The 18,743-nt window shown below is 44.1% G+C and overlaps 1 protein-coding gene across 3 annotated transcripts in view; it reads left to right on the plus strand.

The window, feature by feature from the left end:
- Positions 1 to 18,743, plus strand: part of LOC106589633 (phospholipid phosphatase-related protein type 5-like) — a 56,292-nt gene that overhangs the window by 24,973 nt on the left and 12,576 nt on the right. For 2 of the 3 annotated variants that reach the window (XM_045707731.1, XM_045707730.1), the window contains exon 3: positions 2,148 to 2,336. In XM_045707731.1, coding sequence (XP_045563687.1) covers positions 2,148 to 2,336 — 189 coding nt within the window. Of the gene's footprint in view, positions 1 to 1,764; positions 2,337 to 18,743 lie in introns of those variants that run through there. The other variant, XM_045707729.1, reaches the window with a different exon arrangement.

Here is an 18,743-nt window from a genome sequence, read left to right on the forward strand (position 1 = left end):
AAGTTTTTGAACATCTGAGGGCCCGTTACAAATCTTCTCAGCCTCCTGAGGGGGAAGAGGCGTTGTTGTGCCCTCTCCACGACTGTTGGTGTGTTTGGACCATGATAGGTCCTTAGTGATGTGGACACAGAGGGAACTTGAAGCTTTCGACCACCTCCACTACAGCTCCATCGATGTGAATGGGGGTGTGGTCGGCCCTCCATTTCCTGTAGTCCATGATCAGCTCCTTTGTCGACAGGGCTGTAGTGGAGCAGGTCAAGTTCCTCGGTGGCTACATGGTGAATTATCATGGTCCACACACACCAACACAGACCTGAAGAAGGCACGACAATTCCTCTTCCCCTCAGGAGGCTGAAAATATTTGGCATGGGCCCTCAGATCCTCAAAAAGTTCTACAGCTGCACCATCGAGAGCATCTTGACTGGCTGCATCACCGCTTGGTGCGGCAACTGCTTGGCATCCAACCGCAAGGCGCTACAGAGGGGGGTGCGTACAGCCCAGTACATCAACGGGGCCTAGCTCCCTGCCATCCAGGACCTCTATACTAGGCGGTGTCAGAGGAAGGCCCTAAACATTGTCAAAGACTTCAGTCAGCCAAGTCATAGACTGTTCTCTCTGCTACCGCACGGACTGCTGTACCGATGCAATAGAACCAACAGGACCCTGAACCGATACTACCCCCCATTTAAAATCATCCAGCCTCATATACTTGTTTAAGCTGATGCCTTACCTCGTCCTCCCTTCCTCTCCCTCAGGCCTTCAGATGGACATAGAGAAAGGGATGGTCAGGATGTTCAGAATGCTGTGTGCATCCCAGAGCTACGTATGGAGAGGAGATGCAAGTAGCGTCTAGAAATAAACTACTGTGCTGAATGCTGCTAGACGCTTTGCCTGTGTGTGTGTGTGTGTGTGTGTGTCCCCAATGACTTTTCTCTTGACACGATGGTTGGAGCCCTGCAGGGATGTGCCATTGTAGCAGAAGTATGTACACACACACACACACACACAAAAAAACATATTGATACACCAGGGGACCCACAGTTCAAAGAGCTTTACCTCCCACAGATAGACAGCAAAGGAGAGAAAGCTCCACAGGACAATATGGATGTATGGTTATAAACAGTCTATGAATACACACACCTGCTGTGCCCACCCACACACACAGACAGGAAACACAGTCAATGAATGTGTACAATTCATTTACACATGCACATGTCCAGTGTTTCTCGAACACACACACACACGCACACGCACACACACACAGAGACATATTCATGATAACGTGCTAACAGATGTTTAGTATCATGCTGTGAACCATATATGTTTTGGTGAATCACCTCTCACTCTAGTGTATGGCACACTGCCACTCATGCAGACACTGCATGTGATCGACAGCACACCAGCGTCACACACACACGCACACACCTCACACACACCCTTTTCCTCCCTCCCATGCTTGCACTTGTGCTATCCTCCTTGCTCTTCCCACCTATTTCTCTCTCTCTCTCTCTCTCTCTCTCTCTCTCCTCTCTCTCTCTCTCTCTCTCTCTCTCTCTCTCTCTCTCTCTCTCTCTCTCTCTCTCTCTCTCTCTCTCTCTCTCTCTCTCTCTCTCTCTCTCTCTCTCTCTCTCTCTCTCTCTCTCTCTCTCTCTCTCTCTCTCTCTCTCTCTCTCTCTCTCTCTCTCTCTCTCTCTCTCTCTGCCTCTTTTCTCTCTCACCCTTCCACTGTCATTTCATTTCTTTTTTTCCCTTTTACAGAACAGCAGCATCTTTCTTAATTTTCAGTTTCTTTCTTTTACCCTCATCCATCGGACTCAGTCTCTCTCTCTCACTCTCACTCTCACTCTCTTCCTCTGTCTCTGTGTCTGTCTCTCTCTTTCTCTCTCTCTCTCTCTGTTTCTCTTTCTGTTTCGCTCTCTCTCTCTCTGTTTCTCTCTCATTATCTCTCTCTCTCTCTCTCTGTCCTCTTTTGCTCTCTTTCATTCTACACACTCCGGAAGCATATGTCACCGTGCTCCAAAAGGAATCGCCTCCTTCTCCTCTCTTCTTTTTGTTTTCCCATCCCCCATTCATCCACCTTACTATCCTTCGGTTCTCTTCAGTTCTCTTCCGTTCTTTCTAAACCTAGAACCATGTTCTATTTCCAGCTGGTGATCATGGCTGGGACGGTTCTCCTGGCGTACTACTTTGAGTACACAGACACGTTCCCCGTTCACATCCAAGGGTTCTTCTGTTTCGACAAGACGTTCTCCAAACCGTACCCCGGACCCGAGGACGACAGCAAGGCGCCGCCGGTACTGGTCTACTCTCTGGTCACTGCTATCCCCACTGTCACGGTAAGACTGGACTGGAGTAGCCTACAGACACACACACACACCTGGCGTAGCGTCACACACGTGGTGTTTGGATGGAGGTGTGTGTTTATAAGTGGGTGTGTATCCACGTGTCTTCTCCTGCTGTTTTGCATGTGTTTCTAACATTGTTTGCATATATTTGTTTTATCTATTGAAGGCAATGTGTGCAGCATACACTTTATGTTGAGCAAGTGTATACCATATGTATGTGTGTCAGTGAGTATGCAGCATGTGTGTATATAATATCAGAGGTTTCTTCCCACACAGACTGACACACACATGCTTTCAAATGAAATTGAATTTGTCAAATGCTTTGTAAACATCAGGTGTAGACTACCAGGGAAATGCTTACTTAAGGGTCCTTTTCCAACAATGCAGAGTTAAAGATAAATAAATATTTTAATATACAGTATATAGAAATAGTGACACGAGGAATAAATACACAGTGAATAACGAATAACAATAATGAGTAAAAATAACATGTCTATATACAGGGAGTACCAGTACCGAGTCAATGTGCAGGAGTACGAGGTAACTGAGGTAGCTATGTACATATAGGTAGGGGTAAAGTGACTAGGCAACAGGATAGATAATAGACAGTACCAGTAGCGTGTGTGTGTGTGTGTGTGTGTGTGTGTGTGTGTGTGAGAGAGAGAGTCTGTGTGTGTGAGAGTGTGTGTGTGTGTGAGAGAGAGAGAGTCTGTGTGTGTGTGTGTGTGTGTGTGTGTGTGTGTGTGTGTGTGTGTGTGTGTGTGTGTGTGTGTGTGTGTGTGTGTGTGTGTGTGTGTGTGTGTGTGTGTGTGTGTGTGTGTCTGTGTGTGTGTGAGTCTGTGTGTGGCGTCAGTGTGCATGGTATGTGTGTGTGTTTCCATAGGATGTCAATACATTCACATATCTACAGTATGCGTGGATGAGTACACTACAGTATAGTATAAATTATACATTGTACGAATAGAAGTGAACCCCATAGACAGAGCTGACCCTTGACCTTCCCCTCCAGGCTGGTCTCTATGCTCTACTTCAGTCCACTCCTATCACTTCATTAAGGCTTTAGCTCTGAGCCCAGGACTTTAAGGGCTTGATATTAACAGTGGTGGACTGTGGCTGAGTGTTACAGGGGTGGACAAGGGACTGGACACACGCCATAGTGCTTATTGAAGCCATAAGTTGCACTGAAAACTGGAACTTCTGCAATCTCTGGCTTTGGACATTAGATTGTATGTACACTGAACAAAAATATAAACGCAACATGTAAAGTGTTGGTCCCATGTTTCATGAGCTAAAATAAAAGTACCCATACCCACAAAAAGCTTATTTCTTTCTAATTTTGGGCACAAATTTGTGTACATCCTTGTTAGTGAGCATTTCTCCTTTGCCAAGATAATCCATCCACCTGACAGGTGTGGCATAACAAGAAGCTGATTAAACAGCATGATCATTACACAGGTGCACCTTGTCCTGGAGACAATAAAAGGCCACTCTAAAATGTGCAGTTTTGTCACACAACACAATGCCCCAGATTTCCCAAGTTTTGAGGGAGCGTGCAATTGGCATGTTGACTGCAGGAATGTCCACCAGAGCTGTAGCCAGATAATTTCTCTACCATAAGCCGCCTTCAACGTTGTGTTAGAGAATTTGTCAGTATGTCCAACCGTTGTGAACAGAGTGCCCCATGGTGGCGGTGGGGTTATGGTACGAGCAAGCATAATCTACAGAGAACAAACACATTTGCATTTTATTGATAACAATCTGAATGCACAGATATACTGGGACGAGATCCTGAGGCCCATTGTCGTGCCATTCATAAACCGCCATCACCTCATGTTTCAGCATGATAACGCACAGCCCCATGTCACAAGGATCTGTACACAATTCCTGGAATCTGAAAATGTCCCAGTTCTTCCATGGCCTGCATACTCACCAGACATGTCACGCATTGAGCATGTTCGGGATGCTCTGGATCAACATGTACGACAGCGTGTTCCAGTTCCCGCCAATATCCAGAAACTTTGCACAGCCATTGAAGAGGAGTGGGACAACATTCCACAGGCCACAATCAACAGCCTGATAACCTCTATGTGAAGGAGATGTGTTGCGCTGCATGAGGCTAATGGTGGTCACACCAGATACTGACTGGTTTTCTGATCCACGACCCTACCTTTTTTTTAAGGTATCTGTGACTAACAGATGACTAACTGGGAATATCTGTATTCCCAGCCATGTGAAATCCATAGATTAGGGCCTAATGAATGTATTTCAATTGACTGATTTCCTTATATGAACTGTAACTCAGTAAAATCTTTGAAATTGTTGCATGATGCGTTTATATTTTTGTTCAGTATAAATGGATAGATAGGTGGGTGGGTGGGTGGATGGGTGGGTGGGGGTGTTTGTGCATGTCTATGTGCAGATGACAGTATTTGGGAGAGACAGTGAATCTGTACAGCATGGTAAGTGTGTTTTACTGTATATGTGCATCCATGCAAGAGTGTGTGCGCAACTACCTGCTTGTGTGTGTGTGAATATGTGTCTGCCTCTATGTATCCATATACGAGAGAGAACATCTCTGCACATCACAGGGCACTGTAGTCTGGTGTGTGTGGGCGGACAGCAGGCAGCTAGCATCCTTCACTTCCAGCTACGGAAATGGGTTACATACTGTGTGAAGGATACATCTCACCACCAGTGTGTGTGTGTCGTGTGTGTGTGGTGTGTAGGTGTGTGTATGCAGGTGTGTGTGTGTGGAGGCTCTACACATTATGAGAGCCATTGGGAATGCCAAGGCTAAGTGGGGAACAATTCTGGCCAACACACACACACACACACACACACACACACACACACACACACACACACACACACACCACTCAGCCTCTAGTAGTAATTACAGTAGCCATCTACATGGCAACACTGCAGTTGGAAGCACTACTTATACCATATCTGCACTGTTAGCCCCGGTGGCTAATTACGTGTGTGTGTCTGTGTGAGTGTGTGTGTGTTGTGTGTGCGTGTGTTGTGTGTGTGACAAGCCACCCCTGGACCTACACAATGAGAGGGTTGAGTTACAAGCACTTACCAGTTTAACATTTGAACTGATCGTCTGCTCAACATACAGCATTAACGTTTGGTCATGATAGCCATGTATAGAATGTGGAAGTAGCCTGGCTGGTGTAGTGGGGATGCCGCAGCCTCCAGTACACGTCTACGGTGTCGGCATACAGTAGGTTTAAACCCGGCCTACTGCCTTTTGACACAACCTCTGTCTTTCCACACTGTCATCCTCTCTGTCTGTTCAATAAAGTCTGAGAATACGCTACATATGATACATGTACGCTATAGGAGGGGACATGGTGAATGGGAACTCAGCTTGAAGTTGAAGAGCTATTTTAGAAACGTGTAAATATCTGGGTCACACACACACACCCACCTAATGCTAAATACTGGTGCCCTGAAGAGCTGTTCTCTGTTCTGCTACTAAGCCCTTGGAACATTTTAGAGAGGGCGAGGTAGCGAAAGGAGAAAAAGAGAGAGACAGTAGAGAGGAAAGGGGGAAGACTGTGAGAAGAGGGGAAGACTGGGAGAGAAAGAGAAGGATAGAGAGCAGAGAGCAGAGAGAGAGGGAGTTTAGAGGGCGATATAAAGAGAAAAGAGAGTAGAGGGGGAGGAAAGAAGAAAGTAGGAAAGAAGAAGAATGACAGAGTGAATGATAGAGGTAGGGGGAGAGAGAGAGAGAGAGAGAGAGAAAGAGAGGCTTGTTGTTTGTGTGTTTGTGTTGCCTGTCAGTCAAGCCGTAGGAAGTCCCCTTCTCCTCCTGAATTATGGAATGGATCCTGACAGGCAGATAGAGCTGCTGCTGCTGATAACCATACATAGACTGTGTCCCAAATGGCACCCTATTCCCTATATAGTGCTCTACTTTTGGAATGGGCCCTGGGCAAAAGTAGTGCACTATCTATGTCGGGAAAAGGGTGACATTTAGGACGCAACCAGAGAGAGCCAGAGGAGAGAGGATAGTGGTGGTGTCACATCAACACCCTTCCCCTCTGTCTCGGTCCCACTGAATGGGATCTGGATATTGAGATTGGTTCCTCCCAATATAAAGAAAAAGAGGTGAGAGTCTGTCTGTCTGTCTGTCTGTCTCTGTCTCTGTCTCTGTCTCTGTCTTTTGTTGAACTGTGAGATGGAGAAAAAGAGAGGGAAGGACGGAAAGTGAGAGGGAGATCATATGAAATGGAATAGAAAGAGAGAGGGAGATCATATAAAATGGAATAGAAAGAGAGAGGGAGATCATATAAAATGGAATAGAAAGAGAGAGGGAGATCATATGAAATGGAATAGAAAGAGAGAGGGAGATCATATGAAATGGAGTAGAAAGAGAGAGGGAGATCATATGAAATGGAGTAGAAAGAGAGAGGGAGATCATATGAAATGGAATAGAAAGAGAGAGGGAGATCATATAAAATGGAATAGAAAGAGAGCAATAGAAGGGTAGAAATAGTCTGGACTGTAACCTAGATTCTCCACAAAGCGACCGGGAAGTCTGCCCAGGCAGGAATGAAAGAGAGAATAAAGGAAGGATGAGAGAGAAGGAAGAACTAGAGAGAGTGTGGGTAGGAAGCTAAATCGTCATGGTAACACTAGGACAGGTTTGTGAGACTATGCCATGTACAGTTGAAGTCGGAAGTTTACATACACCTTATCCAAATACATTTAATCTCAGTTTTTCACAATTCCTGACATTTAATCCTAGTTAGGATCATCACTTTATTTTAAGAATATGAAATGTCAGAATAATAGTAGAGAATTATTTATTTGAGCTTATATTTCTTTCATCACATTCCCAGTGGGTCAGAAGTTTGCATACACTCAATTAGTATTTGGTAGCATTGCCTTTAAATTGTTTAACTTTGGTCAAATGTTTCGGGTAGCCTTCCACAAGTTTTCCACAATAAGTTGGGTGAATTTTGGCCCATTCCTCCTGACAGAGCTGGTGTAACTGAGTCAGGTTTGTAGGCCTCCTTGCTCGCACATGCTTTTTCAGTTCTGCCCACAAATTTTCTATAGGATTGAGGTCAGGGCTATGTGATGGCCACTCCAATACCTTGACTTTGTTGTCCTTAAGCCATTTTGCCACAACTTTGGAAGTATGCTTGAGGTCATTGTCCATTTGGAAGACCCATTTGCAACCAAGCTTTAACTTCCTGACTGATGTCTTGAGATGTTGCTTCAGTATATCCACATACTTTTCATTCCTCATAATGCCATCTATTTTGTGAAGCGCACCAGTCCCTCCTGCAGCAAAGCACCCCTACAATGTGATGCTGCCACATTTCTCCAAGAAGTACGATCTTTGTCCCCATATGCAGTTGCAATACGTAGTCTGGCTTTTTTATGGCGGTTTTGGAGCAGTGGCTTCTTCCTTGCTGAGCGGCCTTTCAGGTTATGTCGATATAGGACCCGTTTTACTCTGGATATAGATTCTTTTGTACCTGTTTCCTCCAGCATCTTCACAAGGTCCTTTGCTGGAGTTCTGGGATTGATTTGCACTTTTCGCACCAAAGTACGTTCATCTCTAGGAGACAGAACGCGTCTCCTTCCTGAGCGGTATGCTGGCTGCGTGGTCCCATGGTGTTTATACTTACTTTATATTGTTTATATTGTTTGTACAGATGAACGTGGTACCTTCAGATGTTTGGAAATTGCTCCCAAGGATGAACCAGACTTGTGGAGGTCTACATTTTTTTCTGAGGTCTTGGCTGATTTCTTTTGATTTTCCCATGATGTCAAGCAAAGAGGCACTGAGTTTGAAGGTAGGCCTTAAAATACATCCACTGGTACACCTCCAATTGACTCAAATGATGTCAATTAGCCTATCAGAAGCTTCTAAAGCCATGACATCATTTTCTGGAATTTTCCAAGCTGTTTAAAGGCACAGTCAACTTAGTGTATGTAAACTTCTGACCCACTGGAATTGTGATACAGTGAGTTATAAGTGAAATAATCTGTCTGTAAGCAATTGTTGGGAAAATGACTTGTGTCATGCACAAAGTAGATGTCCTAACCGACTTGCCAAACTATAGTTTGTTAACAAGAAATTTGTGGAGTGGTTGAAAAATGAGTTTTAATAACTCCAACCTAAGTGTATGTAAACTTCTGACTTCAACTTTATGTCATTACAAACGTTGTTATATAGAATTTGTAAGGCACTAACTATATGCATTGGGACCACATCACACACACACACACGCGCGCATGTGTATACCGTGAGATGACGATGTGTAACGAACAATAGGGAAATATCAAATCAAAGTTCATTGTTGTCACTTACATAGATTTGCAGTTGTTATTGCAGGTGTAGTGAACTGCTTGTGTTTCTAGCTCCTATAGTGTAATAATACCTTGCAATACAAAACAATACGCATAGAATCCCAAAAAGTAGAGGTTTGTGTCAAGAACTGCAGCACTACTGGGTTTTTCACGCTCAACAGTTTCCTGTGTGTATCAAAAATGGTCCACCACCCGAAGGACATCCACACAACTGTGGGAAGCCTTGGAGTCAACATGGACCAGCATCCCTGTGGAACGCTTTCGACACCTTTAGTCAAAAACAGTGACATAACACGCACCCACATACATTTTCTTTACATTTGTTTTATTTTCTTTGTAATTTTTTTTGCGTGGGTGTGTGCTACGCCCATGATGTACAATGTAAAAACAATTTAAACTGAGCCATGTTGGTTTAAAAAGCTGACTCTTCCAAATGAAAAATTGATCACTTGATCAAATGAAAAATGTATCATTTAAACTGAGCCATGTTGGTTTAAAAAGCTGACTCTTCCAAATTAAGTTAGTATATCTATAAGAAAAATAAGAAGTATCAAATAAATTATATCCAGCTATGGATTTGGTTTGCTAACTTGCTAGCTAGGTGGCTAGATGTCAAGATCAAGCTTCTAGGTTACAGCAGAGACATTCAATCCCTTCCTGAATCAAGATCCCTGTTGCATAAATTGTTTGGTCCGTTAAAAAAATTGAAATAATAATAATAATAATAATTTGGGTGGAAATAGCACCCCCTTCTGTGGACTTCTGGTAATACCGTATTCTCCGGTATGGTACAGAAACGGTACGACGATATGAATATCTGCATACCGCCCAATATCTGCAAAATCTCTATATCACTTATTAACCTCTCCCCTCGTCTCTCCATCATCCATTCTCCTCTTCTATTGTAAACATCTGTGACTCCTAAACACGCTCCACTGGACATGAGAAAGCTCTTCTGCTCCACTTTCCAACCGTTAGATTTGACAGAGCTGCCAGCAGTCACAAGCAAGAACACACCACACACACACACACACACACACACACACACACACACACACACACACACACACACACTGATACAGTATACACACACATAGTTCACACATAGACTCTCTCTCACACACACACACACACACACACACACACACACACACACACACACACACACACACACACACACACACACACTGATACAGTATACACACACATAGTTCACACATAGACTCTCTCTCTCACACACACACACACACACACTCACACTCACTCACACACTGATACAGTATACACACACACAGTTCACACATAGACTCTCTCTCACACATACACACACACACACACACACACACACACACACACCACTTCAAAAGAAAACATAGCAATGCGATCCTCTCTGAAGGAGAAGACAGCCAGTATCAGTCATCGTTGTCACCCTCCTCATCTATCCGCTTCTCTCTCTCTTTCTTTCTCTCTTTCTCTCTCTCTCCCTCTCCTTTCCTCCATCCCTCCCTGCTACTCTTGAAAGTCAGCAGGAAGGAGCAGGTTCAGCTTTGATTCATTTGATCTCTTCTAACCAGTGCTTTACATCTCTCTATCAGTCCTCTCTCCACTTCTCATCTTCTGATCTAAAGCTCCACGATGGACTCCAGCAGTGTCTTCGAGTGTCACAGACAGCAGAATACCAGTATTTGTAGGTTCTTCTCTTCTGTGAGTGCCAGTTATGTAAACTCATTGTCACTAGTATGTCTAACACAGTCTAAGTCTCTTTAAGTGTTTACCTGTTGATAATATCGTGGCAGCAGCAGTTCACATGAATCCACAAAGGGCCTGACATTGCAAACAAACCTCAGTGTGTGTGTGTCTAAGCGTATTCATGCCCATAGGCCTGTGCAGCGGTGTGTTTCTGTGTGTATGCCTGGTACTGTACGAGCGCATACGTACAGTGTGTGTGTGTGTGTGTGTGTGTGTGTGTGTGTGTGTGTGTGTGTGTGTGTGTGTGTGTGTGTGTGTGTGTGTGTGTGTGTGTGTGTGTGTGTGTGTGTGTGTGTGTGTGTGTGTGTGTGTACTTGTGCATGTTAATTAATGTAAAGGCTCCTGGTTAGAGGATATGCCATAGCTGACTGTTTAAAATGTGTTATTATGTATAAATGATTCAATGTTTCCCCTCCCTTTATACTGCTGTAGTAGAACACTGGTAAAAGTTATCTCACCTGTAAAAAGACACACACACTACAGACTAACACTGAACACTAACCATCACCACTAACACTAGGCCTAGAGGCTACACTAACACTACCATCACCCTAACACTAGGCCTAAGGCTAACACTGAACACTAACCATCACCACTAACACTAGGCCTAGAGGCTAACACCTCCTCACCACTACACTAGGCCAGAGGCTAAGAACACTAACCATCACCACTACACTAGGCCTAGAGGCTAACACTGAACACTAACCATCACCACTAACACTAGGCCTAGAGGCTAACACTGAACACTACCATCACCGCTAAACTAGGCCTAGAGGCTACACGAACACTAACCATCCCACAACACTAGGCCAAATAACACTACATCACCACTAACACTAGGCCTAGAGGCTAACACTGAACACTAACCATCACCCCTAACACTAGGCCTAGAGGCTAACGCTGAACCAAACGTGGTGAATGTTCAGTCACTTAAGATGTGTTGTGTGTGTTAATATTGATGAAGAAATGAGGCCTGTGTGAAGTCCATTACAGTCCGTTGGGTTGCGATGTTGGTTCTGTTAATTAGGGTTAACATATTGGGTCGATTTCAAGCCTCGACTTATCTAATGGGTTTCCATTGAGTTGTATTGACATTTGACGGCACGCTATAATCGCACCTGCGGTGAGATTCTGAGGTTACAGGGTTTTCCTCCGACTGTCACTGTAGGGAATCGGAATCGATATTTGGATTAAAAGGTTCGAGGTGCAACAGAGTAGGAGCACAAGAGAGCACAATTACATTACACATCACCTCCCCTCCACATCCAAACAAATAGACCCCGTGTTCACAAAAGGTTTTACACCATAGCTGTTCTCCATTTACCTCTCTGTTTGAGTCCCATAGGATTCCTCTCTGTTTGAGTCCCGTAGGATTCCTCTCTGTTTGAGTCCCATAGGATTCCTCTCTGTTTGAGTCCCGTAGAATTCCTCTCTGTTTGAGTCCCGTAGGATTCCTCTCTGTTTGAGTCCCGTAGGATTCCTCTCTGTTGAGTCCCGTAGGATTCCTCTCTGTTGAGTCCCGTAGGATTCCTCTCTGTTGAGTCCCGTAGGATTCCTCTCTGTTGAGTCCCGTAGGATTCCTCTCTGTTGAGTCCCGTAGGATTCCTCTCTGTTGAGTCCCGTAGGATTCCTCTCTGTTGAGTCCCGTAGGATTCCTCTCTGTTTGAGTCCCGTAGGATTCCTCTCTGTTGAGTCCCGTAGGATTCCTCTCTGTTGAGTCCCGTAGGATTCCTCTCTGTTGAGTCCCGTAGGATTCCTCTCTGTTGAGTCCCGTAGGATTCCTCTCTGTTGAGTCCCGTAGGATTCCTCTCTGTTGAGTCCCGTAGGATTCCTCTCTGTTTGAGTCCCGTAGGATTCCTCTCTGTTTGAGTCCCGTAGGATTCCTCTCTGTTGAGTCCCGTAGGATTCCTCTCTGTTTGAGTCCCGTAGGATTCCTCTCTGTTTGAGTCCCGTAGGATTCCTCTCTGTTTGAGTCCCGTAGGATTCCTCTATGTTTGAGTCCTGTAGGATTCCTCTCTGTTGAGTCCCGTAGGATTCCTCTCTGTTTGAGTCCCGTAGGATTCCTCTCTGTTGAGTCCCGTAGGATTCCTCTCTGTTGAGTCCCGTAGGATTCCTCTCTGTTTGAGTCCCGTAGGATTCCTCTCTGTTGAGTCCCGTAGGATTCCTCTCTGTTTGAGTCCCGTAGGATTCCTCTCTGTTTGAGTCCCGTAGGATTCCTCTCTGTTTGAGTCCCGTAGGATTCCTCTCTGTTTGAGTCCCGTAGGATTCCTCTCTGTTGAGTCCCGTAGGATTCCTCTCTGTTTGAGTCCCGTAGGATTCCTCTCTGTTGAGTCCCGTAGGATTCCTCTCTGTTGAGTCCCGTAGGATTCCTCTCTGTTGAGTCCCGTAGGATTCCTCTCTGTTGAGTCCCGTAGGATTCCTCTCTGTTGAGTCCCGTAGGATTCCTCTCTGTTTGAGTCCCGTAGGATTCCTCTCTGTTTGAGTCCCGTAGGATTCCTCTCTGTTTGAGTCCCGTAGGATACCTCTCTGTTTGAGTCCCGTAGGATTCCTCTCTGTTGAGTCCCGTAGGATTCCTCTCTGTTTGAGTCCCGTAGGACTCTTCACCACTCACTTCCTCACAACCCTGCTTCACCACACACTTCCTCAAGTTCCTGCTTCACCGCTCCCTTCCTCACAGCCCTGCTTCACCGCTCACTTCCTCACAGCCCTGCTTCACCGCTCACTTCCGCACCTCCCTGCTTCACCACTCACTTCCTCACATCCCTGCTTCACCGCTCACTTCCGCACCTCCCTGCTTCACCACTCACTTCCGCACTGCCCTGCTTCACCACTCACTTCCGCACCTCCCTGCTTCACCACTCACTTCCTCACATCCCTGCTTCACCGCTCACTTCCGCACCTCCCTGCTTCACCACTCACTTCCGTACTGCCCTGCTTCACCACTCACTTCCGCACAGCCCTGCTTCACCGCTCACTTCCTCACAGCCCTGCTTCACCACACACTTCCGCACATCCCTGCTTCACCGCTCACTTCCTCACAACCCTCCTTCACCGCTCACTTCCTCACAACCCTCCTTCACCACACACTTCCTCACAACCCTCCTTCACCACACACATCCCTCCTTCACCGCTCACTTCCTCACAACCCTCCTTCACCACACACTTCCTCACATCCCTGCTTCACCACGCACGCACGCACGCACGCACGCGCGCACGCACACACACGCGCACACACACACACACACACACACACACACACACACACACACACACACACACACACACACACACACACACACACACACACACACCTCTATCATGGTGGTCATAGTGGGAGTTAGCCCAGTGGATCACACAACCCCTGTTTCAACCTCTTCTCTTTAGATCCTCAGTAGCACACACACACACACCCTCTCATCTGATCACACACACACACACACACACACACACACACACACACATAGAGACCTCCCCTTTGACACAGATTCACACATACTCACACACAAGCCCTTTATCTCCCTAACCCGGTTAGATCCTCCATACAGCTCTGATCAGAATACTGCTGAGCCCCTACGATGATCACAGGACCCTTTGACAGACAGAGACCGATGATGTAGGGTAGATGATCATGCAATATGCATGGTGCGGTAGGAGTGTGGGATGCTAAAACGCTACACATAGCTAAATCTCACCGCATACTGAACACTATTAGAAAAAAAGGTGCTATCTAGACCCTAAAAGGGTTCTTCAGCTGTCCCCAAAGGAGAACCCTTTGAAGAACCTTTTTTGGTTCCAGGTAGAACTCTTTTGGGTTCCATGTAGAACCCTCTGTGTAAAGGGTTCTACATGGAAGATTATGTGTTTAGATAAGTATGTAATAAGATTTAATTGAACTACAGCATTCATGAGAGAGAGAGAGAGAGAGAGAGAGAGAGAGAGAGAGAGAGAGAGAGAGAGAGAGAGAGAGAGAGAGAGAGAGAGAGAGAGAGAGAGAGAGAGGGTTAGCAGGTGTTAATGCAAGTGTAGCGAAATGCTTGTGCTTCTAGTTCCGACCATGCAGTAATATCTAACAAGTAATATAACCTAACAATTTCACAACAACACCTTATACACACAAGTGTAAAGGAATGAATACGAATATGTACATAAAAATATATAAATGAGTGATGGCCGAACGGCATAGGCAAGATGCAGTAGATGGTATAGGGTACAGTGTATATATATATATATATATATATATATATATATATATATATATATATATGAGATGAGTAATGTAGGGTATGAAAACATATAAAGAGGGATTGTTTAAAGTGGCTAGTGATACGTAACAACAGGATAGCAAGATGCAGTAGATGGTATAGAGTAGGGCTGGGCGATATATCGATATAGAAAATATATCGATATATTTTAAATGTGATATGAAATTAGACCATTTCGCATATATCGATATAGTTCAAATTTGCGCTTTGATCCTTGCTCCAAGCAAGCTGCAGACCCGGAGCTCTCTGCGCTGCTCCCCGCGCCCCGCCCCTCCTCTTTCATGCACAGAGGGGGGAGGGGCAGGAACAGACACTTCAACAAACATGGAGGAAGCAACAGCGTCTGCACCGCGGTTTGAGGAGGAATTGGTTAGTAAAAGAAAAAGCATTGGCTCAGTAATTTGGAGATGGTTCGGATTCAAAGTATCAGATGAGCAACAAAATCACGTTATATGTAGGCAGTGCCATAAAAAAGTTACAGCCAGGGGTGGAAGCACTACAAATCTTTTTCACCACCTAAAACAGTGGCACAAACTGCAATACGAAGAGTGTGTGAAACTGCGCGCTGCAGAAGCCCCAGCCGCAAGCCGTCGACAACCCGAAAACGCTCCAGCCCCGAAACAAAGCTCACTGCAAACTTCATTTTCCCGCAGTGTGCCTAATGTCTACCTCAAGACAGCATTACTGTTTATCAAAGTAAAAAAAGAGGGGGAAAATGTTTATTGAGTTGATAGTCTGTTTCTTGTGCAACTGGTTGAGGCTGTTCAGATAACAAATTGAGTTAACAAAAAGCAAATGGTAATCTCAGGCTGATGTTTAAAAAACATTTTCTCAAACTGAGCACTTTATTTTGTTCTTTATTTATATATAATTGCTGCCCTTACTAGGGTTTGTCATATTTTATTATTTTGTAATGTTCGTTATTTGCATCTGTGGATTTGTTAGAAAGGAGAAGAAATCTGTAATTTGATTTTAATAAGCCATTTAAAGTTGTCAAACAAAAAAAAGGTGTCTTTTCTCATAAATATATATAATATTTATTTCAGAAAAAGATAGGCCTATTTTATTATATAGGCTATTTTTGTTTAAGATATTTTTATTTATTTAAATGTGCACCTTATGGAGCTTTGATTTAAAAAAAAAGGTACTCCTGTTATACAGTGTTTATGTTTACATGTTATTGTTATTTGAACAGCTGAGCATTTAATCTGAACCAGGTGAAGAGCCCTGTTTTATTATTTATTCATTTGATTTTTCAACTGTTCACTGAAATAGCCGGTTTCAATAAAACTACTTGAGACATGTCATATCTGGCTTTGACTGAACATTTGCTCTCACTTTGCGGAAAAAATATCGGGATATATATCTTATATCGATATTCAGCCTAAATATATCGGGATATGACTTTTGGTCCATATCGCCCAGCCCTAGTATAGAGTACAGTATATACATATGAGATGAGTAATGTAGGTTATGAAAACATTATATAAAGTGGCATTGTTTAAAGTGGCTAGTGATACATTTAATTACATCAAGATGCAGTAGATGGTATAGAGTACAGTATATACATATGAGATGAGTAATGTAGGTTATGTAAACATTATATAATATAAAGTGGCTAGTGATACATTACATCAAGATGGCAAGATGCAGTGGATGGTATAGAGTACAGTATATACATATGAGATGAGTAATGTAGGTTATGTAAACATTCTATAATATAAAGTGGCTAGTGATTAATTGATTACATCAATTTTCCCATTATTAAAGTGGCTTGAGTTGAGTCAGTATGTTGGCAACATCCACTCAATGTTAGTGATGGCTGTTTAACGCAGGTTTTGGTAGCGGGCCGTGTCAGTGGCACTGTATTGTCCTCAAAGCGAGCAACAAAGTTGATGTTAGATACTGTTCCTTCTGTCTGAAAAACATTGTTCTTGCTCTTGCACAACTTTCACATTACTTCAGATAGTCTGACATCACAAGGGAAGGATCAAGGATCCTACAAAGCCCTACACCTCTCCTCCTCCTCTCCTCTTGTCTCCTCCCGTCTCCTCTCCTCCTCTCACTTCTCCTCTGTTATTCACGACAGCTAAGCCTGACTCTCACACTCCTCTGACATGATTAGAAGACCCAGGCCCAGATCTCTGCCACTACCTGGTCCTCCTCGGGCTATGGAGCGGTAAACAGAGACACACACACGCACACGCACGCACGTACGTACGTACGTACGTACGTACTTTCAATCTTAGAAGAAATGGTTCCAAAAGTGTTTCTGCGGCTGTCCCAACAGTAGAACCCTTTTTGGTTCCAGGTAGAATTATTTTGGTTCCATGTAGAACCCTCTGTGGAAAGGCGTTCTGCCTGGAACCCAAAAATATGATCCTATGGGGATAGCCGAAGAACCCTTTTGGAACCCTTTTTTCTAAGGGGTGTATGCTAACATCTGAGCCCTCACTGGGGCCCTCAGGCCTGTGTAGAGTGAAGGGGAATGACAGGAGACAGTATTACTGTTAGCCTGTGATGTGGTTGAGTCATCTTCTGAGCTCTGCACCCGTAGGGACAGAGACCATGCATACGAATGGCATCGTTTGCATCCCACATGGCACGCTATTATCCTATATAGTGCACTACTTTTGACCAGAACCCCATGACCCTGGTCAAAAGTAGTGCACTATGCAGGGAATAGGGTGTCATTTGGGACACAGACCCGTTTAAGACTACTTTTGGTCGTTACTATACATGGGTACTATTGGGAAGGCATAACCCTGCTGAACCATGGCTGTTGTAAATGCCAGTGGGGCAAAACTGGATGCAGCTAGCTAGCCAACTTCTACCGACTAGCAGCACTGTAGAAACTAATACATTACAACGGAACGATTTCATTAGTGTAGTGTTAGCTAGCTACATAGTTGTCTTTGCTGTCTTTGTATCTAAGATAATTGTGTAGTTTAGAGTAATTATCGAGGTTAGCTAGCCAGGTTAGCTAGTGTTAGCTAGCTACATAGTTGCCTTTGTATCATGATAAGTTGTAGTACTGAAACTATCGAGGTTACCTAGCCAGCTACACTTTCAAAGAAAGTCAACAACGCAGCCACTGCTAGCTAGCCTACTTTACCAGCCAACAGTACTGTATCATTTTAGTCATTTTAGTCAATAAGTTGTCTTTGTCATAGTTTGTCATAGCTTGATAATTGTGTAGTTTAGAGTAATTATCGAGGTTAGCTGGCCAGCTATTTTCATCCCCCGCGACGCCATTTCCAAACCTAGCCAACTATTACCGACGAGCAGCATTGTAGAAACTAAATACATTACAAAGGAACGTCTTGATTAGTGTTATGTTAGCTAGTGTCGTGTCTTTGGGGGTACCATTAAACGGAAGATATGTTTATCAATTAGCTCCCTGTAATTATTATCACGCGATTAAACTGATTAATCGTTTAATTGTAATTAACTAGGAGGTCGGGGCACCAAGGAGAATATTCAGATTACAAAGCTATAATTTTCCTAATATAACTTTCCTGTACTATAATATTATATTCTATTATAGTATAGGTCGATTATCTTCTAAGTTTAAATGGTGGATTTACCTCTAGTCCAGTCTCATTCCAAAACGTCGTAAATTGTTGTATCTGCACGAACCCCGTCTTTACTAAAATCATCCATACATCAATTGTCTTAAAATCATTTATTTACTACACTAAGTAATTAACAGAAAAACATACAAACAGTAATTATCGTCAACAAAGGATTGGTATCGGAATGTGCCCTTGTGGGCTAAACAGGCTGGTCGGCCTGTTGAACAATGGGTCATAAATGGTCAGCTGAGAAGTTTACACAGAGTTCATTAACAATTGACAATTGAAGGCTCACTCATTCGAGAACAATTGCAATCAATATATATATTTACGCTCAGTGTGTCGTTCTGATTCTTGTTGGAGAGTAGTTCTGTTGGGGAGTTTTGTCCGCGTTCTCTCTCTCTCTCGGTTAGAATGGATCTTTCAGAGCGACATTCATTAATGTCGTCATCGAATGGTTGTTTCGTTGGTCTTCG

This window comes from Salmo salar, chromosome ssa02 (genome assembly GCF_905237065.1).
Source record: "Salmo salar chromosome ssa02, Ssal_v3.1, whole genome shotgun sequence".
Taxonomy (NCBI): Eukaryota; Metazoa; Chordata; class Actinopteri; order Salmoniformes; family Salmonidae; genus Salmo; species Salmo salar.